The 23,161-nt window shown below is 45.3% G+C and overlaps 1 protein-coding gene across 32 annotated transcripts in view; it reads left to right on the forward strand.

The window, feature by feature from the left end:
• The window catches only part of LOC126983884 (receptor-type tyrosine-protein phosphatase F-like), a 334,247-nt gene that overhangs the window by 22,045 nt on the left and 289,041 nt on the right, over positions 1–23,161 (forward strand). For 20 of the 32 annotated variants that reach the window (XR_007736281.1, XR_007736311.1, XM_050837047.1 and 17 more), the window contains exons 4-5: positions 801–1,024; positions 19,587–19,659. The exons of 6 other annotated variants lie outside the window; for them this stretch is intronic. Coding sequence is in view for 24 of the 26 variants with exons in the window: in XM_050837047.1 (XP_050693004.1) it covers positions 801–1,024; positions 19,587–19,659 (297 nt within the window). In the remaining 2 variants the exon portion in view is untranslated. The remainder of the gene's footprint in view (positions 1–800; positions 1,025–19,586; positions 19,660–23,161) is intronic. 6 more of the 32 variants (XM_050837122.1, XM_050837290.1, XM_050837233.1 and 3 more) reach the window with 2 other exon arrangements.

The raw sequence follows: 23,161 nt of genomic DNA on the forward strand, positions 1-23,161 counted from the left end.
TCGAGCTTTGGGTAATGCCTGGACCTCACACACCACACACCCCATCCCCCTTGCTCAAGGGGGGACAATAACCACTCCTAGTCAACGGAAAGAATCCGGCCTGAGCGGGAATCGAACCTTGCAGGGCTGCGCTCTAACCGATTGAACTACCGGTGTGTGTGTGTGTGTGTGTGTGTGTGTGTGTGTGTGTGTGTGTGTGTGTGTGTTTATATCTGTGTATGGTGGCACTGCTTCTCGATCCATATTAAGGGAAATGGTAGAAAGCCGAAGACGTGACTGAGAGGTAAGTGCTAGAATGAATACAAGGGTGCACGAAACATTTTGGCCCTGGTCTTTGTGTTGGTTTTGGGGTGAGTTTGGATAAGCTTAATTACGCATGTGCACACATGCACACCAACAAATCTAACCTAAACTAACATAAGGTAATCGAGCCCTAAACCAAGACCAAGACCCAATTTTTTTTTTTTTTTTTTTTTTAATGTTCGTCGTATGGTTTTATTGCTGGAGCCCGATTGTCGCCGCGGCGGGTTATGGTGCAGGCAAGTATTTTTATTGGTGCCATCTACTAGGCCCCAGGTTCATAATTGATCCTCTTTTAGAATAATCTGGAGTTTGGGTTGATAAGTGATCTTCAGGATAGGATGTAAGAAGTTTTAGGCCACTTGGTGATGACTAAAAATTGTTAGCGTTTAGCGGCGGGCGTCTATTCTAACCATTAACATTAGAGCAAGGTGCGCATCATGACTCAGCGCGTCCCTCTAACACTGCAAAGGAAAGGTGACTCCACTTATGCTTCACAGAACCTGGGAAAGTGACCAGTCTGCGAATGGAAGAGGCACACGGGACTGCCCTGCTGGTGACTTGGGATTACCCCCAGGACAGCCCCCAACAAGGGGAGCTTGAGTCCTTCATAGTGTCCTGGGGAGTACAAGGAGAGGCCATAGGACTGAAACAACAAACAGTGGGACTACAGAAGAGATTTCGTATATTGAACCTTCAACCCAACACTTCATACACCATCAAGGTTAGTGTGTATTTAATAGTTGTATTTACCTAGTTGTGAAGAGGTACGCTGGTACTGTCCCGTCTATATATGTAATATAATCCAACTTGGGCTTAAATTCATGAACCGTCTTTGCGGGGACCACACCATTTCCAGGCCGTTCCAGGCCTCCACCACTCTTTGTGGAAAACTGTTCTACTTTATGTCTCATCTACAGTCTTCCGTTTTCATCTTACTTCCACGGCCTCTTGATTCTCTAGTATTCTTTATTACAAGATCTTCTTTGACCACTTTTTCCATCCCACTCAGCACACTATACACTGCAATCAGATCTCCTCGCTCCTCCATCTGTTCCAGTGTCGGTAGGTTCAGCTGTTTCAGTCTCTCTTCGCATGTTAAGTTTCTTAGTCCTGGAGCCAGATTTGTTGCCGCTCTCTGAATCCTTTCTACTTTCCATGTATTTGTCTTCTTAGTTGGCGATCATACTGTTGGTGCGTATTCCAGTCTTGGATGTATCATGGTTACAATCCAATTACAACCTTATTTCTGTATCCTGTCCTATTGCTACTGTACGCCCTCTGAACCCACCGAAGGGCGATGCTTCAGACATTTTCTTCCGCTCTTTGGGACGACCTGCGGATGTATTTTCCGATTTCCCGTGGAATGACTACTGCTTCCAGGAGAGAGACGGGCGCATCACAACACAGAGGTGATTGTCTCTGGAATAGAGGCACACATTCCACGTACTTTTTTTACTCCTTATGCTAAAAAGCCTTGGTTTAATCACGCTTGTTCTCGTGCTGTCCAAGATAGAGGCAGCTCACAAAGGTACTTGAGCCTTCGCACTCCTGCTAACCATAATCTTTATACTTCTTGCCGGAATCGTACCAAATCTATTTCTCTACTTACCAAATGCTCTTTCATCTACAGTAAATGTCAAAATCTTGCTCTCTCTAATTCTTCCAGAGACTTCTTGCACATGGATAAAGTATCTCCTCCAATTTCACTTCTTCATCTTTTCCTCCTCTTCTTAATCCTGACAGCACCGCCGTCTCACCTATCTCTAAGGCGGAACTCTTCTCTCAAACTTTCTGTAAAAACTCCACCTTGGACGAGTCTGGGCATATTCCTCCTTCTCATCCCCGCTCTGACTCCTTTATGCCTGTTATTCAGATTCTTAAGAATGATGTTTTCTATGCCCTCTCTGGTCTCAACTCTCAGAAGGCTTATGGACCTGATGGAGTGCCTCCTATTGTGCTCAAAAACTGTACTTCCGTGCTGACACCCTGCCTGGTCAAACCCTTTCGCCTCTGCCTATCAACAGCTACTTTTCCTTCCTGATGGAAGTACGCCTACATACAGCCTGTGCATAAGAAAGGTGACCGTTCCAATCCCTCAAACTACCGCCCTATTTGCTTTACTTTCTTGTCTATCTAAATCTTTTGAATCAATCCTTAACCGGAACATTCAAAAGCACCTTTCTACTTCCGACCTTCTATCTGATCACCAGTATGGGTTCCGCAAGGGGCATTCTACTTGCGATCTTCTTGCTCTCTTAACTGACTTTTGGTCGCTCTCTCTTAGCCGTTTCGGTGAAGCTTTTTCAGTTGCGCTGGACATATCGAAACCTTTCGATAGAGTGTGGCACAAATCTTTGCTTTCTAAACTGCCCTCTTTCGGATTCTATCCTTCTCTCTGTTCCTTTATCTCCAGTTTCCTTTCCGGCCGTACTATTTCTGCTGTAGTAGACGGTCACTGTTGGTCCCCTAAACCTATCAACAGTGGTGTTCCACAGGGCTCTGTCCTATCACCCACTCTCTTCCTATTATTCATCAATGATCTTCTTTCCATAACAAACTGTCCTAACCATTCATACGCTGACAACTCCACTTTGCATTATTGAACTTCTTTCAACAGAAGACCCTCTCAACAGGAATTGGGAGACTCCAGACTGGATGCTGTACAACTCTTAACCTCAGACCTTACTATCATTTCCGATAGTGGTAAAGGGAACCTTGTGTCCTTCAATGCCTCAAATACTCAAATTCTCCACCCATAAAATCGACACAATCTTCCAAACACCTATCCCCTATAGCTATACGAACGGAAGGTAGCTTTCGGTGTGCCATACCTGTTTTGTTGAAACTCTAGAATCACATCCAAGTCAAGCCATTATTTTTATTTATTTGCTATGCATGACTGTGATACCCGTTTCCATTATTATTACTGATTTGTGAGATTTTAAAATGCGGGGAAATATTACTAATTTAGCAGTGATAGGTTACTTTCTGCTCATGTGCTGGGTCTTCAGCTAGAAACTGCTCTAAATAAGGTTAAGTCCATCTTTATATATAATGATGCACAGTCTTCATTTCCATGGGTACCAATGTCATTATAATATGCTGAAGACATTTTCCTACAATATTCTATAATCTACTTTGACGCTCAGGCAAAATGTAACATGTTGATATGGCACAAGAAAGAGAGCAGCATGGTGGGTAATGGAATCAGTGCCCCATTCATCTTCACATCATTATTCTCCACTAATTTTCTCTCCATATGATAAAATTTACTGAAGGCAGGTAACGGAAAGGACTCAAAGTGCCTTTGCGTTGATGGAGCTTCGGTAGTTTGTCAGCCACGTACCCTGTGACGAATATATCAATACGGAGTTTATGACTTTCAGGAGGCAGCGTCCCTCCCAGCAGGGAAGGGTCACGCGAGGAAGGGATTTGTAAATTGTAGGTAAGAAAAAAACTTCCCCAACTGCTGCCTATAATGTCTTACAGCGTCAAATATTGTTTAATTCATCCATCACAGCAGCAGCACTCAAGGAGAAGCACCCAGACTTATTTGAAGTCTCTCAGTACCCTGAGAGCTACCGCGCGCCGCCTCTCAGGCCCGTACCAAGAGTCACGAAGGTTTAGCGACGAAGATCGAAGGGGAGGACGGTGCGTACCTATAGTCACTAGCATTTTTGGAACGAAGGCCTACGGGAGACGAAGGGAAGGCAAGGTCTACCCCGTGTCTTCCCTCAGACCTTCGAGGAAAAATATGTTTATTTTCTAAATTTGGCGTGGCAAATAGTTGCGGTTCAGTTAAAACAACCTGATAAAATATTTTACCTAATTGGAAAGTCATATATTATAGTTGCAGCGAATATGTTTGTCTTGTTTACAACAGTAGCACGCGCCTTCAAAGCGCAGATGTACCAGCCAGGCGGGAACCTTCGTGGCTTACATTCTCCAACGATCTATGTTTTTTTCAAATTCTTTCTCATTTCAGTTAAGACATCTGGCTCTACAAGTGCAAACAAAGGGTATCTTAATAATTTACTGCATGCAAATAACGATTAATAATGGGAAAAAACATGAAATAATAAATAATAACTGTTGAATGTGATGCTAGGCTATTTTAAATATATTAGGCTGCCCATGTTATTTATACATGCAACATTAAAATTCCTTATGTAGAGACACTTGCAGAGTCGTTTGTCACTTTATATCCCTTAATGAGATGAAATATGAGTATCTGAAAGGCTATAGATCGTTCGAGTATGATCAAACTATCTGTTTGATATACAAGTTGTTTCTTCGTGTCCTTGTATGGTATATTATCGATGCAAATCTTCTGTTTGCAGTTCATATACGATGGTTTGAGGATTTTTGGATACACAAACATTCATGATCTTCACGCAATCACAAACTCACAATGCGCAGGTGCCACATCTACGTTTACGAGTGAACAGACGGAATTAAATGGACAATATTATGGCTGTAATAGCACCATGGAGGTATTATATCTCCATGGATAGCACTGTGTGTTTGTATGTGTGTGCATTGGATCTGGTAGGTGAAAAGAAGGTTGCAGTGTGTGTATGTGCATTTACCTTCCCGAGCGACTTGTGGTAAGGATTGAAGGCACGGTCTGAGGCCTTGCCTACATTGTCGAAGGGAAGGTACGCGGCTCGACCTTCATGAATCTTGGTACGGGCCTCAAGGTCGTCAGCAGCCAGCCTTGACACGCGCCTTTATCACAGGCTATAATAATCTCCTGTCACCTTCTTACGGCACATTCCAGCAGCTGGTGACCATATTACGGTAAAATATGAGAGTAATATGGTGGGTTGCCGACACTTGTTGGTATAGACACAAACTCTCTCTTATCTATATTTCCCAGAGCTCACTGGCTGATGGCTCCGAGCTGACTGTTAGGGAAAGGTGTGCAGGTCTGGCACAAGTGTGCTCAGTTTTTGTGGACGACCCGTATGGCTGTGGAACAAATACAAGAGACGTGTGCGAGTGTATGAAAAGCTCGGCGAATAACAGGGCCAATAATGGCGTCTAAATCTTAGGTTGTCGGTACTCTATCAAGGGACTCTAGGTGGACAAGGGGGAACGGGTTAAAGGAGACTGCCCATCCATCTCCACTCCACCCGAGAACTGAACCTGGGACAGCACCCTTCTGTCAGTGAGCTGACTATGACTCACTGGATCTTATCAGCTCGTTGCTTAACACTCACTCAGGATCCAGCCTGACACACCATCCAGTCCCAATGCTTTTCTCGCGTCCACACCCTCCAGGTTGTCTATTTTCCTCGGCCCTTCATGTCCATTAAAATCACTTTCCCTTGTAAACACTCCTTGAAAACAACCACTCAAAACTTCCATCATTGTTGCAGCATCCTCATACTCCTAACCATCCACCCTTAGTATTTTCTTTTTACAACAAAGGAGGCAGCTCAAGGGCATAAAAAAAAAGGAAACAATAATAAAAAAAAAGCCCGCTACTCGCTGCTCCTAAAAAAGAATCAAAGAGAGAGAAATTTCGGGAGGAGAGGTGTCCTGATACCTTTCTCTTGAAAGAGTTCAAGTCGTAGGCAAGAGGAAATACAGAGGAAGGAAGATTGTTCCAGAGTTTACCAGCGTGAGGGATGAAAGAGTGAAGATGCTGGTTAACTCTTGTATAAGGGGTTTGGACAGTATAGGGATGAGCATGAGTAGAAAGTCGTGTGCAGCGGGACCGCGGGAGGGGGGGAGGCATGCAGTTAGCAAGTTCAGAAGAGCAGTCAGCGTGGAAATATCGATAGAAGATAGAAAGGGAGGCAACATAGCGACGGAATTTAAGAGGTAGAAGACTATCAGTAGGAGGAGGAGAGCTGATGAGACGAAGAGCCTTAGACTCACTCTGTCAAGAAGAGCTGTGAGTGGAGCCCCCCCACACTTGAGATGCATACTCCATACGAGGGCGGACAAGGCCCCTGTATATTGATAGCAACTGTGCGGGGGAGAAGAACTGGCGGAGACGATACAGAACGCCCAACCTCGAGGAAGCTGATTTAGCGAGAAAGGAGATGTGAAGTTTCCAGTTGAGATTTTGAGTAAAGGATAGACCGAGGATGTTTAGTGTTGAAGATGGTGATAGCTGAGCGTTGTCGAAGCATAGGGGATAGGTGTTTGAAAGACTGTGTCGAGTTGATAGGTGGAGAAATTGAGTTTTTGAGGCATTGAAGGACACAAGGTTCCTTCTGCCCCAGTCGGTAATGATAGCAAGGTCTAAGGTTAAGCGTTCTGCAGCCTCCAGTCTGGAGTCGTGTACTTCCTGTTGAGAGGGTCTTCTATTGAAAGAATTTGAATAATGCAGAGTGGAGTCGTCGGCGTATGAGTGGACAGGACAGTTTGTTATGGAAAGATCATTGATGAATAACAGGAAGAAAGTGGGTGATAGGACAGAGCCCTGTGGAACACCACTGTTGATAGGTTTAGGGGAAGAACAGTGACCGTCTACCACCGCAGAGATAGAACGGCCGGAAAGGAAACTGGAGATAAAGGAACAGAGAGAGGGATAGAATCCGAAAGAGGGCAGTTTAGAAAGCAAAGCCTTGTGACAGACTCTATCGAAGGCTTTCGATATGTCTAGCGCAACAGAGAAAGTTTCACCGAAACGGCTAAGAGAGGATAAGAACATAAGAACATAAGAACGCAGGAGTCTGCAAGAGGCCGGTAGGCCTGTACGAGGCAGCTCCTTTGACCCTAAGCTCCCGTGTATCTAACCCCACCTAATATCGCTGTCCATGAATTTATCTAGTCTATTTTTGAATGTGACAATTGTATTGGCACTCACCACATGACTGCTAAGCCTATTCCACTCATCCACCACCCTGTTAGTAAACAAATTTTTGCCTATGTCCCTGTTGAATCTGAATTTATCCAGTTTAAACCCGTTACTTCGTGTCCTACCCGGTTCTCTTACCAACAAAACCTTATGAATGTCTCCCTTATTAAAGCCCTTCATCCATTTATAAACCTCGATCATGTCTTCACGCACCCTTCGCCTTTCTAGAGAATGCAAGTATAACTGTTTGAGTCTTTCCTCGTATGGCAAGTTTCTCAACCCCTGAATCATCTTAGTCATCCTCCTCTGCACCGATTCTAACATTTTGATATCCATTCTATAGTAGGGTGACCAGAACTGAACCGCATAGTCAAGATGAGGTCTAACTAATGCTAAATATAGTTTGAGGAAGACTTCAGGGCTTCTGTTGCTTACGCTCCTTGAAATAAATCCCAGTACCCTATTAGCTCGATTTCTAGCTTGAATGCATTGTGCCCTTGGACGGAGATCAGAGCTCACTAAGACCCTAAATCCCTCTCCTTTTGAGACCTACTTATGAGAGTGTCATTTAAGCAATAGTTATGTGAGGGGTTGTTCCTACCTACACTCAGAATACTGCACTTCCCTACATTGAACTCCATCTGCCATTTATCCGCCCAGTCATATAATCTGTTGAGTTCACCTTGGAGAATACTAGCGTCCTGATCCGACTCAATTACTCTACCGATCTTGGTATCATCTGCAAATTTACTAACATCACTACTAATTCCTGTGTCTAAGTCATTGATATAAATAATAAACAAAAGTGGACCTAATACCGAACCTTGTGGGACCCCACTCGTAACACATCCCCAGTCAGATCTTTTACCATTGATTTGCACTCTTTGCTTCCTATTGCTAAGCCACGCCTTGACCCAGTTCAAAACTTTACCCTCTACTCCGTGAGCCTGTAATTTAAGCAACAGTCGTTGGTGAGGAACTTTGTCAAACGCTTTACTAAAATCAAGATAGATTACATCATAATTTTCATCTCTGTCAACCGCCTCAAATACTTTATTGTAGAAGGACAAGAGATTGGTGAGGCATGACCTACCTTTTGTGAACCCATGCTGCGAGTCGTGAATTAAGCTATGTTTCTCTAAATGCTCCCGAATGTTCCTGGCTATTATGGACTCCAGCATCTTCCCTATAACCGATGTTAAGCTAATTGGGCGATAGTTTGAAGCAACTGACCTGTCCCCCTTTTTAAAAATCGGCGTCACATTAGCTACTTTCCATAGGCTCGGCACATAGCCAGTATTTACCGACATCTTAAAGATGTCGGTTAGTGGGTCACTGATTATATCACCTAACTCCTTTAATACCCTCGGAAATATCCCGTCAGGACCTGGCGACTTGTTCTTCTTAAGCTGAACTTTTTTTTTTTACGTTGATTGCCTATTGCGCCAGTAGGCATCTTCCCGGTGGGGCCTGATGGTCGGCCCAAGGCTTCTTCCAGGTGGGGCCTGATGGTCGGCCCAGCCCGTTCTGGCGCAGGCGAGTGTTTATAGTGGCGCCATCTTGCATTGGCTCATGCTGCCTGGTAATGATTATATCCCTCAATTTATCGCCATCCCCGCCCTCGTACACCTGAACTCTTTCCGGTATAGTCGTTCGATCCTCCTGTGTGAATACTGAAAGGAAGTAGTCGTTCAACAATGTGCTCATATTTTCGTAATTTTCTACTAGCTCCCCTGTGTTTGTTTTCAGCGGTCCAATTTTCTCCCGTGTTTTTGTTCTATACATCTGAAAGAAGGACCAAGAGTCAGTTAAGAGAGCAAGAAGATCGCCAGTAGAACGCCCCTTGCGGAACCCATACTGGTGATCAGATAGAAGGTTAGAAGTGGAAAGGTGCTTTTGAATCTTCCGGTTAAGGATTGATTCAAAAGCTTTAGATAGACAGGAAAGTAAAGCTATAGGGCGGTAGTTTGAGGGATTGGAACGGTCACTCTTCTTAGGCACAGGCTGTACAAAGGCATACTTCCAGCAGGAAGGAAAGGTAGATGTTGATAGGCAGAGACGAAAGAGTTGGACCAGGCAGGGTGTCAGCACGGAAGCACAGTCTTTAAAAACAATGCGAGGCACTCCATCAGGTCCATAAGCCTTCTGAGAGTTGAGGCCAGAGAAAGCATAGAAAACATCATTTGGAAGAATCTTAATAACAGGCATAAAGGAGTCAGAGGGGGGATGAGTAGGAGGAATATGCCCAGAAGCGTGCAAGGTGGAGTTCTTACAGAAAGTTTGAGCGAAGAGTTCAGCCTTAAGAGACAGATGAGACGGCAGTGCTGCCGTCAGGTTAAGGAGAGGAGGAAAAGGAAGAAGTGAAATTGGAGGAGATATTTTGGCTAGATGCCAGAAGTCACGGAAGAATTAGAAGAAGCAAGGTGTTGACACTTTCTATTAATAAAGAAGTTTTGGTAAGTCGGAGAATAGATTTGGCACGATTCCGGGCTGAAATGTAAAGGTCATAGTTAGTGGGAGTTCGAAGGCTCTGGAACCTTTTGTGAGCTGCCTCTCTATCTTTAATAGCACGAGAACAAGCATGATTAAACCAAGGCTTTTTAGCATGAGGAGTAGAGAAAGAACGTGGAATGTATGCCTGCATTCCAGAGACAATCACCTCCGAGATGCACTGGGCACACAGAGAGGGGTCTCTCTCCTGGAAGTAGTAATCATTCCATGGGAAATCGGAAAAGTACATCCTCAGGTCGTCCCACTGAACTGAAGCAAAATGACAGAAGAATCGCCTCTTCGGTGGGTCCAGAGGATGTACAGGAGCGATAGGACAGGAAACAGAAATAAGGTTATGATCGGAGGAGCCCAACGGAGAGAACAGTTTGACAGAGTAAGCAGAAGGATTAGAGGTAAGGAAGAGGTCTAGAATGTTGGGCCTGTCTCCTAGACGGTCGGGAATACGTGTAGGGTGCTGAACCAACTGCTCTAGGTCGTTGAGGAGAACAAAGTTGTAGGCTTGTTCACCAGGCTGGTCAGCGAAAGAGGATGAAAGCCAAAGCTGGTGGTGAACATTGAAATCTCCCAAGATGGAGATTTCAGCGAAGGGAGAGTGAGTCAAGATGTGCTCCATTTAGAATTCAAATAGTCAAATAATTTTACATAGTTAGTAGAGTTAGGTGAGAGATAAACAGCACAAATGTATTTAGTAATAGAATGACAGTGAAGTCTTAGCCAAATAGTGGAAAATTCAGAAGAGTCAAGGTCGTGGGCACGAGAGCAAGTGATGTCGTTGCACACGTAGGCGCAACATCCAGCTTTGGATTGAAATTTAGGATAGAGATAGTAGGAGGGAACAGAGTAGAGGTTACTGTCAGTAGCCTTAGAAACCTGTGTTTCGGTGAGGAAGAGAAGATGAGGTTTAGAGGAGGAGAGATGGTGTTCCACAGAATGAAAATTAGAACGAAGACCACGAATGTGTGCAGAAATTGATAAGGAGGAGGTTCGAGGAGTTATCAGGACACCTCTCAAGTCTGCAGCCAGAAGGGGAGTCCTTCCTGGGGGAATTTATGGTCACCCCCAGGCGGGGACTCCGAGGCAGTGTTGTTTTTCGCCATTTTAAATTTTATGCTTATTCCTTCTCTATTTCCGGCTTGCTGTTGACATATCGGCTGGTCTTGTAATATTCTATTATTTTCTTTTCATAGTACCTCTGTTTCTCTCTTCGTATTCTTTTGTATTCATTTCTTGCTTGATTGTACTTCAATTATTTGTTTAGTCTTCTCCATCTGTTCCATGCTACATTTTTTTTTCCTTTAGCTATTTCACATCTTCTTTAAACCAAACTATCTTTTTAATCTCTCTTCCCCATATATGGTATGTGTCACCTTAGTCATTGTAAAACTTGAGTATAGATCCCCGACTACGCATGGAGGTCACAAGTGAGATATTTGGGTACAACTGAATTACACACACACACACACACACACACATATACACCCGGGAGGAGGGACGCAACCCCCGATTGACACCCAGCACCCGTTCATTCACTGCTGGGTGGACAGAGGCACGAAGTAGAGGTGGCTGCCCATCCGTCTCCACTCCAAGTAGGAATCGAACCTGGGAGATTTCTTTTGAGGTGAACACGCTCGTCACTGCACTACAGAGCTCCTTTGAACTGTGTGTGTGTGTGTGTGTGTGTGTGTGTGTGTGTGTGTGTGTGTGTGTGCTGTCCACGCGGCAACGCTGCCGCCATCACGGTGCCGGAAAAGGGGGCCCTTTTTTGTAAACGTAATATAGAATGAAAAAAATATTTTGACACGTGCTGTGTGTGTGTGTGTGTGTGTGTGTATTTACCTAGTTGTAGCTTTACAGGGCCTGGGCTTAGGCTCGTGTGGTCCTGTCTTCGTATCTGAATTTGTTCAACTTTTCCTTAAAGTATTGTACACTCTTCGCCGATACTACATCCTCACTTAGTCTGTTCCAAACCTCTTTATTTCTTTGCGGGAAGCTATATTTCTTTATGCCTCTCAAGCATCTTCCTTTACTCAATTTTTTATGGTGTCCTCTTGTGCTCCTGGTGTTTATTCCTTCTTTTATTAGTAGCTCTTCATTATCTACATCTTCCATTTTGCTTAATAATTTATAAATTTGTATTAGGTCTCCCTTTCTCTTCTTTGTTCCAGTGTTGGTAGGTCCATCTCCTTTAATCTTTCTTAATATGTCAATCCCTCCAGCTCTGGAACCATTTTTGTTGCCATTCTTTGCCTTCTTATTCTTATGTGTTTCTTCTTGTGGGGAGACCACACCGCCTCCGCATATTCCAATGTTGGTCTAATCATAGTGATTATTAACTCTTTCATCATAACCTTATCCATGCTGTGGTGTAGTGCCCCGGGAATCTACGGGGCATTCGTTTATTAATTTTGACTGAATTTACAAAATCTTAATTAATTACTGAATATGTAGAGATAAAAGACATGAATTACTTACTTCCGCGTGTAATTGAATGTGAACGATAGCTGCCACCACCACCACCACGATCTGTGGATCGAACCGCAGCTCAATGGGGAGAAAAAATAACTAAAGACAATGAACTGCACTTTACACTCAATTACGCCGGGATGAGGAATTGAAGAAATGACTCCTTTAGGTAGCGTGAAACCTTATGAAAATAGGACGTGAGGCACCTTTTCCCGTATACCGTTCCGGCCAACCCACCGTAACCTTAAAATTCAATGAAAGGAATGGTGACAAACAAGAGTAATGATTCAATTTCAAAAAGAATTTAATGTGACAGTGGAAAGAACGATAATTCACTGATATTTAGGGGAAGGATGATGAACAATGTGTCTTACCTAGCAGGTGGGTGAGAGAAGACTGGCCCGCCGTCCCCGGAAGAGGCGTAAGTGTGTTTCCGTTAGAATTGGGGTGTCTCAAGGCGTGAGTTAGGAGGGAGGGAGGGAAGTGTTAAATGAACACTCTTGGGAACAATTAAGTCGGGAACAAAGCTGGGAGGTAGGGAGGGCTCACTAATTACTGTGTAATTATTTTTGGTGAGCAAAATTTAAAAAACAAAATAAAATTGAGGTTACTAAAGCCGCAGCCCAACATAGGCTATACGGACACGAGTCTAGACAGACTGTCCTGGAAGGAAGGGGAGAATGGGGGGAATGTGAGGCAACAGGGGGTTATGATTTTTCCTGGCATTACAATGGAATGCTAATCCTATATTTCTCACCATTTTATACGTATCACCGAATATCCTATTTACATGACTCTCAGGCTGTAGATTATCTTCTGTTGCTTACGCTCCTTGAAATAAATCCCAGTATCCTATTTGCTCGATTTCTAGCTTGAATGCATTGTTCCCTTGAACGGAGATCATAGCTCACTAAGACCCCTAAATCCCTCTCGCACCCAGACCTGCTTATGGGAGCGTCATTTAAGCAATATTTATGTGAGGGGAGTGTTCCTACCTACACTCAGAATACTGCACTTCCCTACATTGAACTCCATTTGCCATTTATCCGCCCAGTCATACAATCTGTTTAGTTCATCCTGGAGAATACTAGCGTCATGATCTGACTCAATTACTCTACCGATCTTGGTATCATCTGCAAACTTACTGACATCACTACTAATTCCTGTATCTAAGTCATTGATATAAATAATAAACAAAAGTGGACCTAATACCGAACCTTGTGGGACCCCACTCGTAACACATCCCCAGTCAGATCTTTTACCATTGATTCGCACTCTTTGCTTAATATTGCTAAGCCACGCCGTGACCCAATTCAAAACGTTACCCTCTACTCCGTGAGCCTGTAATTTAAGCAATAGTCGTTGGTGAGGAACTTGTCAAACGCTTTACTAAAATCAAGATAGATTACATCATACTTTTCATCTCTGTCTACCGCCTCAAATACTTTATTGTAGAGAAACGAGAGATTGGGGAGACATGACATACCTTTCGTGAACCCATGCTGCGAGTCGTGAATTAAGCTATGTTTCTCTAGATGCTCCCGAGTGTTCCTGGCTATTATGGACTCCAGCATCTTGCCTATAACCGATGTTAAGCTAATTGGGCGATAGTTTGAGGCAGCTGATCTATCCCCCTTTTTGAAAATCGACGTCATATTAGCTACTTTCCATAGGCTGGGCACATAAACAGTATTTACCGACATCTTAAAGATGAGACGGCGGTGCTGCCATCACGGTTAAGGAGAGGAGGGAAAGATGAAAGAAGTAAAATTGGAGGAGATATTTTTGGCTAGGTGCCAGAAGTCACGGGAAGAATTAGAAAAAGCAAGGTTTTGACATTTTCTATTTATGAAAGATGTTTTGGTAAGTCGAAGAATAGATTTGGCACGATTCCGGGCTGAAATATAAAGATCATGGTTAGCAGGAGTGCGAAGGCTCTGGTACCTTTTGTGAGCTGCCTCTCTATCTTTGACAGCACGAGAACAAGCATGATTAAACCAAGGCTTTTTAGCATGAGGAGTAGAGAAAGTACGTGGAATGTATGCCTCCATTCCAGAGACAATCACCTCTGTAATGCGCTGGGCACACACAGAGGGGTCTCTATCCTGGAAGCAGTAGTCATTCCACGGGAAATCGGAAAAGTACATCCACCGAGCTGAAGCAAAATGCCAGAAGCATCGTCTCTTGAGTGGGCCAAGAGGATGTACAGGACCGATTGGACAGGATACAGAAATAAGGTTGTGATCGGAGGAGCCCAACGGAGAGAACAGTTTGACAGAGTAAGCAGAATGGTTAGAGTTAAGGAAGAGGTCTAGTATGTTGGGCCGGTCTCCAAGGCGGTCGGGAATACGCGTAAGGTGCTGAACCAACTGCTCTAGGTCGTTGAGGAGAGCAAAGTTGTAGGCTTGTTCACCAGGCTGGTCAGTGAAAGAGGATGAAAGCCAAAGCTGGTGGTGTACATTGAAATCTCCTAAGATGGAGATTTCAGCGAAGGGAGAGAGTCAAGATGTGCTCCACTTTAGAGTTCAAGTAGTCAAATAATTTTACATAGTTAGTAGAGTTAGGTGAGAGATAAACAGCACAGATGTATTTAGTAATAGAATGACAATGAAGTCTTAGCCAGATGGTGGAAAATTCTGAAGAGTCAAGGTAGTGGGCACGAGAGCAAGTGATGTCGTTGCGCACGTAGACGCAACATCCAGCTTTGGATTGAAATTTAGGATAGAGATAGTAGGAGGGAACAGAGTAGAGATTGCTGTCAGTAGCCTCAAAGACCTGTGTTTCGGTGAAGAAGAGAAGGTAAGGTTTAGAGGAGGAGAGATGGTGTTCCACAGAATGAAAATTAGAACGAAGACCGCGAATGTTGCAGAAATTGATAAGAAAGAGGTTCGAGGAGTTATCAAGACACCTCTCAAGTCGGCAGCCGGAACGGGAGTCCTCCCTGGGGGAATTTGTGGTCCCCCCCCCCCCCCTGCGGGGGCTCCGAGGCAGTGTGAAGGTGCGCCATTTTTAATTCAGAATTTTTGGAAAAGGTGTGTATTTTGCGTGAATGGAGTGTAGTGTGGATAGAGAGATGATCTGTCTTTAGAGAGCATGCTGAACTACTCTCTGGTGTTGATGCGACAATAGGGAAACGGTTAGTGAGGACATGGGAAGGGTCTTTGGAGGGCTTCAGCTCTCTCCTTACCTCCCATATATATATACCTCACGGGGAGTGGCTTGCGCCCGTTTCGGTAGGTGTCTTCCTACCTCCTCCAGGTGAATTACACACACACACACACACACGCAGTTACTATATCGGATAATTCGACGCCACAGAAACACATAAACAGATTTGTAGGTGAAACAAACCTGATGAGAAACATAAAAGTTACTTCTCAATATCTGGATGAGGAAATGATGGAGAAACTGATTGTGTGTAGTGTGTGGTGTGTGAGGTCCTGGCAGTACCCATAGATCGACGATAAAGAGCACTAGCTCATGTCGGGAGGGTACCTGCTGGCGATTACGAGTCCAACACGTGATCAGGCCTTGGTGAGTTATACACACACACACACACACACACACACACACACACACACACACACACACACACACTCACAAGAGGCGGAACACAAGCCCCGACTGACACCCGGCTGGGTGGACAGGAGCACGCATTATTGAGACTTCCTATCCATCTCCACACCACCCGAGAACTGAACCAGGGACCGTACTGTCTGCCAGCGAGCTGACTATGACTCACTTGACCTTATCAGCTCCTTGCTTACTGCACTCCCTCAGGACACAGCCTGACACACCATCTAATGCCAATGCTTTTCTTGCGTCCAGACCTTTTCCTCTGCCTCTTCATATCCCATTAAATTCACTCTCCCTTGTACTGCCTGAAAACAACCACACAATGCTTCCACCATTGTTGCCGCATAGGGCAACTCATACTCCTCACCATCCACCTTTAGTTTGCTTATTCCTTCTCTATTTCCGGCTTGCTGTTGATATATCTATGAAATAACATCGGCTGGTCATATAATTTTCTATTACACTCCTTTCGTAGTTCCTCTGTTCCTCCCTTCGTATTCTTATGTATTCATTTCTTGCTTGTCTTTACTTCTCCCATAGGTCCTGTCTTCTCCACCTGTTCCATGCTACATCTTTTTCTCCCTTCGGTATTTCACATCTTCTGTTGTACCAATCTTTATTTCTAATCTCTCTTCCTCATTATTGGTATGTGTCACCTTAGACATTCTAAATGTTGAGTAACGACCCCACACGACTATGCATGGTCACAAGTGAGAAATCTTTGGGTACAGCTGAAATCTCTCTCTCTCTCTCTCTCTCTCTCTCTCTCTCTCTCTCTCTCTCTCTCTCTCTCTCTCTCTCTCTCTCTCTCTCTCACACACACACACACACACACACACACACCGGTAGCTCAATTGGTTAGAGCGCCGTGCTGCAAGGCTTCACGGCCAAACAGGCGGCGGTTCGATCTCCGCTAAGCCCGGATTCTTTCCGTTGACTAGGAGTGGTTACTGTCCCCCCTTGAGCAAGGGGGATGGGGTGTGTGGTGTGTGAGGTCCTGGCAGCACCCAGAGATCGACAATAATGATGAATACTTGCTCACGTCGTGAGGGTACCTGCTGGCGAAAGAGAGTCCAACTCGTGATAAGGCCGTGGTGAATTACACAGACACACACACAAACACACACACCCGGTAGCCGGAACGCAACCCCCGATTGACACCCACCCGTTCATTCACTGCTGGGTGGACAGAGGCTGGAGTAGAGGTGGCTGCCCATCCGTCTCCACTCCACCCAGGGATTGAACCTGGGACATCTCTGTGAGGCGAGCACGCTGACCACTGCACAACAGAGCTCCTTTGTAACTGTGTGTGTGTGTGTGTGTGTGTGTGTGTGTGTGTGTGTGTGTGTGTGTGTGTGTGTAATTCACCACGGCCTGATCACGTGTTGGACTCGTAATCGCCAGCAGGTACCTTTCCGACATGAGCAAGCAAGTGTTCTTATTCGTCGATCTCTGAGTATGCCAGGACATCTCACACCACACACCACATTCCCCTTGCTCAAGGGGGGACAGTAACCACTCCTAGTCAACGGAGAGAATCCGGCCTGAGCGGGCTCGAACTGCTCGGCCTGTCGGTCCGACAGGCCGAGCTGTTCGAGCCACACACACACACACACACACACACACGTGTGTGTGTGTGTGTGTGTGTGTGTGTGTGTGTGTGTGTATAATTCACCACGGCCTGATCGCGAGTTGGACTCCCAATCGTCAGCGGATACCCTCCCGCCATGAGCAAGTGCTCTTTTTGAGTCGATTTATGGTAACTGTAAATGGTAATTTCCATGGTGCGTATGTGTGTGTGTGTGTGTGTGTGTGTGTGTGTGTGTAATAATAATAATAATAATAATAAACGGTTTATTTCATGAAGTACCAGGCAGCCCTAGAGCTGAAAATATACATCAATGGAAGATTAAATGAAATGAATGAGACAAATGAACAAAGTAGTATGATCGAAAATAAAAAGGAAAATAGAAATAACAATAATAGCAATAATCATAGTAAAGATAATAATAATAATCATAATAATAATAATGATAATAATAATAGTAATCATAATAATAATAATAGTAATCATAATCATAATAATAATCATAATAACAACAACAATAAGTCCTAATGAAAAATATTTACAAAACATACAAATTGTGCTGCTCTTAATTTGCATTGTTGATATATTTGACCATCACGGGCACTGCGCTGTTCTTATAGCGGTCAGTCCGTGCCCGTATCGGGGCAATAATGTTGTGGTGTCGCACTGAGTGCTGAGGGCGGTTCACTGCGGGTGGGAGGATGTGTCTGTGTCTGGGCTGGTTGAGAAGCTTGGTTGCGAACCGGTGTAGTAGGGTCTCGTGATGGTGTTGTAGGCTGGTGAGATGGAGGGAGTCGAGGGCGTCCTGATAGCTGGTGTAGTGAGGGCCCAGGATGATTTTGCAGGCTCGTTTCTGGACGCGTTCAAGTTGGCGGCGCTGCGTGATGTTGATGGAGGAAGACCACGCTGGGGACGCGTATGTCAGTTTGGGGAGGATGAACGAGGAGTACACGCTCGCCAGCGCACCTCAGGGGCCCCAGCGTTTTGAGTCTCCTCAGCAGGTACAGTTTATAGGTGGCAGATCTAGTGAGCTGGGAGACGTGCTCCTTCCATGTGAGTTTGGTGTCCAGGGTGACTCCAAGTAGCTTTGCAGATGTAACTACCTGGAGGGGAGTGTCGTTGATGACACCAAAGGGGGGGCAACAGGGGCAAAGGGAGTGTTAATGTGTAGGAGTGTAGTTTTGGTGTCGTTAATGGTGACCATGTTTTGTGTTGTCCATGTGTGTAGGTTGTGTAGTGTTTCCTGGAGGTGGGAATAATCTGGGTTGCTGTTGTCAACTGTTACTCCCACTGTGGTGTCGTCCACGTACTTCCAGCGGTGGGGTGTGTGGGTCAGGGCGTCATTAATTAGGATAAGGAAGCACAAAGGCCCATTTTGGACCCCTGAGGTACCCCAAGTAAGGTGTAGAGGAGGGAGGCCACTCCTGAAATCTCACCACCTGTTTACGCTGGTGCAGGAAATCAGCCAGCCAGGAGACCAGGTTAGGGTGAAGCCCTAGGTTTATTGCTTTGTTGATGACTGTGGTATGGTGAACTAGGTCAAAAGCCTTTCGGAAATCAATAAAAGCGAGAGAAACTGATGTTTTGCGTTTTTCAAGATTTCTGTAGGCAAAGTCCAGGAGATTATTTAGGCAGTGTGTGGTGGAGGTTGACTTGATATTGCCGTACTGTTGTGGGTCTATGAGGGGAGCAAGATGAGTGTAAGTCCACTTGAAAATGAAGGCTTCACACAGGAGGCTGGGAATGGGGTGATAGAAATAGGCCTCAAGTCACTCAGTGATTGAGGGGTGGTCTTGGGAATCGGAGTGACATATGCTGTTTTCCAGTCAGCAGGACACTGGCTTTGACGGAAGGAAGCGTTAAAAATAGAGGCGAGGGGGGTGGCCAGCTCGGGGGCAAACTCCTGGTACAGTTTGACGGGGAGATCAGTGGGCGTGGTGGACCGCTTTGTTTTAAGTTGGCTTAGTGACCTGGCGACCTCATAGGCCTCAACCGTGGGGAGTGGTGATGGGGCGGGCAGGTAAGCTGGGAGTGAGGTCAGGTCCAGGCTGGGGAGGGACTGACAGATGGCCGAGAAGTGGAGATTGATGGCCTCGGCTGCTTCAGGTGGCGGGAGGTGAGATACGCCCGGGATGGAGGGGGCGCTGTTGTTGAGGCCACACAAGGCCTTAATTTTTGAAAACCATTTCCCAATGTTAGCTTGCTTAAGGCTGTGGATCTTTTGGGGGTAGTATGTGAATGTTTGTGTATGTGTGTGTGTGTGTGTGTGTGTGTGTGTGTGTGTGTGTGTGTGTGTGTGTGTGTGTTCTAACATGCTTTTGTCATTCTCAGGTTCAAGGGAAGAACAAAGGCGTGGATCAGCTCGGTGCTGAGTCTGTAATCATCGCAACCACCACGCTGGGAGGTAAGACTCCTTTCCCTTCCTTACCTCCCTCTTCGTTCATTCTCCTGGCAGTAGTAGTAGTCGTGTGTGTGTGTGTGTGTGTGTGTGTGTGTGTGTGTGTGTGTGTGTGTGTGTGTGTGTCTACAGTTGTAAATGATTGCACTGCCCACTGAACCAAATTAAAGGGAAATGGTCGAAGGCTAAAGACGTGACTGAGGTATGTGCTAGATTTGATACAAGGATGTAGGAAACACTTTGGCCCACGTCTTGATGTTGGTTTGGGGGTGAGTTTGGATAGATAAATTATGTATGTGCACACACGCACACACACAAGCTTGGCCTTAGCAAACCTAAGGTAACTAACTCCCAAACCAAGACCATGACCCACACCCTTTTTGTTATTTTTTAATGTAATTCCTATGACGATGGTAGACTTTCTTACTGGAAGCTTTTTTTTTTTATACAACAAAGGAGGCAGCTCAAGGGCACAAAAAAGGAAACAATAATAAAAAAAAAAGCCCGCTACTCGCTGCTCCTAAAAAAGAATCGTAAGAGGTGGCCGAAAGAGAGGTCAGTTTCGGGAGGAGAGGTGTCCTGACACCCTTCTCTTGAAAGAGTTCAAGTCGTAGGCAGGAGGAAATACAGATGAAGGAAGATTGTTCCAGAGTTTACCAGCGTGAGGGATGAAAGAGTCAAGATGCTGGTTAACTCTTGCATAAGGGATTTGGACAGTATAGGGATGAGCATGAGTAGAAAGTCGTGTGCAGCGGGGCCGCGGGAGGGGGGGGGCAATGCAGTTAGCAAATTCAGAAGAGCAGGCAGCGTGGAAATATCGATAGAAGATAGAAAGAGAGGCAACATCGCGACGGAATTTAAGCGGTAGAAGACTATCAGTAAGAGGAGTGGAGCTGATGAGACGAAGAGCCTTAGCCTCCACTCTGTCCAGAAGAGCTGTGTGAGTGGAGACCCCCACTCGTGAGATGCATACTCCATACGAGGGCGGACAAGGCCCCTGTATATGGATAGCAACTGCGCGGGGGAGGAGAACTGGCGGAGACGATACAGAACGCCCAACCTCGATGAAGCTGATTTAGCGAGAGAGGAGATGTGAAGTTTCCAGTTGAGATTTTGAGTTAAGGATAGACCGAGGATATTTAGTGTTGAAGAAGGTGACAGCTGAGTGTCGTCGAAAAATAAGGGATAGGTGTTTGGAAGATTGTGTTGAGTTGATAGGTGGAGAAATTGAGTTTTTGAGGCATTGAAGGACACAAGGTTCCTTCTGCCCCACTCGGAAATGATAGCAAGGTCTGAGGTTAAGCGTTCTGCAGCCTCCAGGCTGGAGTCGTGTACTTCCTGTTGAGAGGGTCTTCTATTGAAAGAAGTTGAATAATGCAGAGTGGAGTCGTCGGCGTATGAGTGGACAGGACAGTTTGTTATGGAAAGAAGATCATTGATGAATAACAGGAAGAGAGTGGGTGATAGGACAGAGCCCTGTGGAACACCACTGTTGATAGGTTTAGGGGAAGAACAGTGACCGTCTACCACCACAGAGATAGAACGGCCGGAAAGGAAACTGGAGATGAAGGAACAGAGAGAGGGATAGAATCCGAAAGAGGGCAGTTTAGAAAGCAAAGACTTGTGCCAGACTCTATCGAAGGCTTTCGATATGTCTAGCGCAACAGAGAAAGTTTCACCGAAACGGCTAAGAGAGGATGACCAAGAGTCAGTTAAGAGAGCAATAAGATCGCCAGTAGAACGCCCCTTGCGGAACCCATACTGGCGATCAGATAGAAGGTTAGAAGTGGAAAGGTGCTTTTGAATCTTCCGGTTAAGGATTAATTCAAAAGCTTTAGATAGACAGGAAAGTAAAGCTATATGGCGGTAGTTTGAGGGATTGGAACGGTCACCCTTCTTAGGCACAGGCTGTACAAAGGCATACTTCCAGCAGGAAGGAAAGGTAGATGTTGATAGGCAGAGACGAAAGAGTTTGACCAGACAGGGTGTGAGCACGGAAGCACAGTTTTTAAGGACAATAGGAGGCACTCCATCAGGTCCATAAGCCTTCTGAAAGTTGAGGCCAGAGACGGCATAGAAAACATCATTTGGAAGAATCTTAATAACAGGCATAAAGGAGTCAGAGGGGTGATGAGTAGGAGGAATATGCCCAGAATCGTCCAAGGTGGAGTTCTTACAGAATGTTTGAGCGAAGAGTTCTGCCTTAGAGACAGATGAGACGGCAGTGCTGCCGTCAGGGTTAAGGAGAGGAGGGAAAAAGGAAGAAGTGAAATTGTAGGAGATATTTTTGGCAAGATGTCAGAAGTCACGGGAAGAATTATAAGGAGCAAGGTGTTGACATTTTCTATTGATAAAAGAAGTTTTGGTAAGTCAGAGAATAGATTTGCCACGATTCCGGGCAGAAATGTAAATGTCATAGTTAGCGGGAGTTCGAAGGCTCTGGAAGCTTTTGTGAGCTGCCTCTCTATCTTTAATAGCACGAGAACAAGCATGATTAAACCAAGGCTTTTTGGCATGAGGAGTAGAGAAAGAACGTGGATTGTATGCCTCCATTCCAGAGACAATCACCTATGAGATGCGCTGGGCACACACAGAGGGGTCTCTCTCCTGGAAGCAGTAATCATTCCACGGGAAATCGGAAAAGTACATCCTCAGGTCGTCCCACCGAACTGAAGCAAAATGACAGAAGCATCGCCTCTTCGGTGGGTCCAGAGGATGTACAGGAGCGATTGGACAGGAAACGGAAATAGGGTTATGATCGGAGGAGCCCAACGGAGAGAACAGTTTGACAGAGTAAGCAGAAGGTTTAGAGGTAAGGAAGAGGTCTAGAATTTTGGGCCTGTGTCCAAGACGGTCGGGAATACGTGTAGGGTGCTGAACCAACTGCTCTAGGTCGTTGAGGAGAGCAAAGTTGTAGGCTTGTTCACCAGGCTGGTCAGTGGAAGAGGATGAAAGCCAAAGCTGGTGGTGAACATTGAAATCTCCCAAGATGGAGATTTCAGCGAAGGGAGAGTGAGACAAGATGTGCTCCACTTTAGAATTCAAATAATCAAAGAATTTTATATAGTTAATAGGGTTAGGTGAGAGATAAACAGCACATATGTATTTAGTAATAGAATGACAATGAAGTCTTAGCCAGATGGTAGACAATTCAGAAGAGTCAAGGTCGTGGGCACGAGAGCAAGTGATGTCGTTGCGCACGTAGGCGCAACATCCAGCTTTGGATTGAAATTTAGAATAGAGATAGTAGAAGGGAACAGAGTAGAGGTTGCTGTCAGTAGCCTCAGAAACCTGTGTGTCGGTGAGGAAGAGAAGATGAGGTTTAGAGGAGGAGAGATGGTGTTCCACAGATTGAAAATTAGAACGAAGACCACGAATGTTGCAGTAATTGATAAGGAGGAGGTTCGAGGAGTTATCAGGACACCTCTCAAGTCGGCAGCCAGAAGGGGAGTCCTCCCTGGGGGAATTTATGGTCCCCCCCTAAGGCGGGGACTCCGATGCAGTGTTG

Source organism: Eriocheir sinensis, chromosome 5 (genome assembly GCF_024679095.1).
Source record: "Eriocheir sinensis breed Jianghai 21 chromosome 5, ASM2467909v1, whole genome shotgun sequence".
Classification (NCBI taxonomy): domain Eukaryota; kingdom Metazoa; phylum Arthropoda; class Malacostraca; order Decapoda; family Varunidae; genus Eriocheir; species Eriocheir sinensis.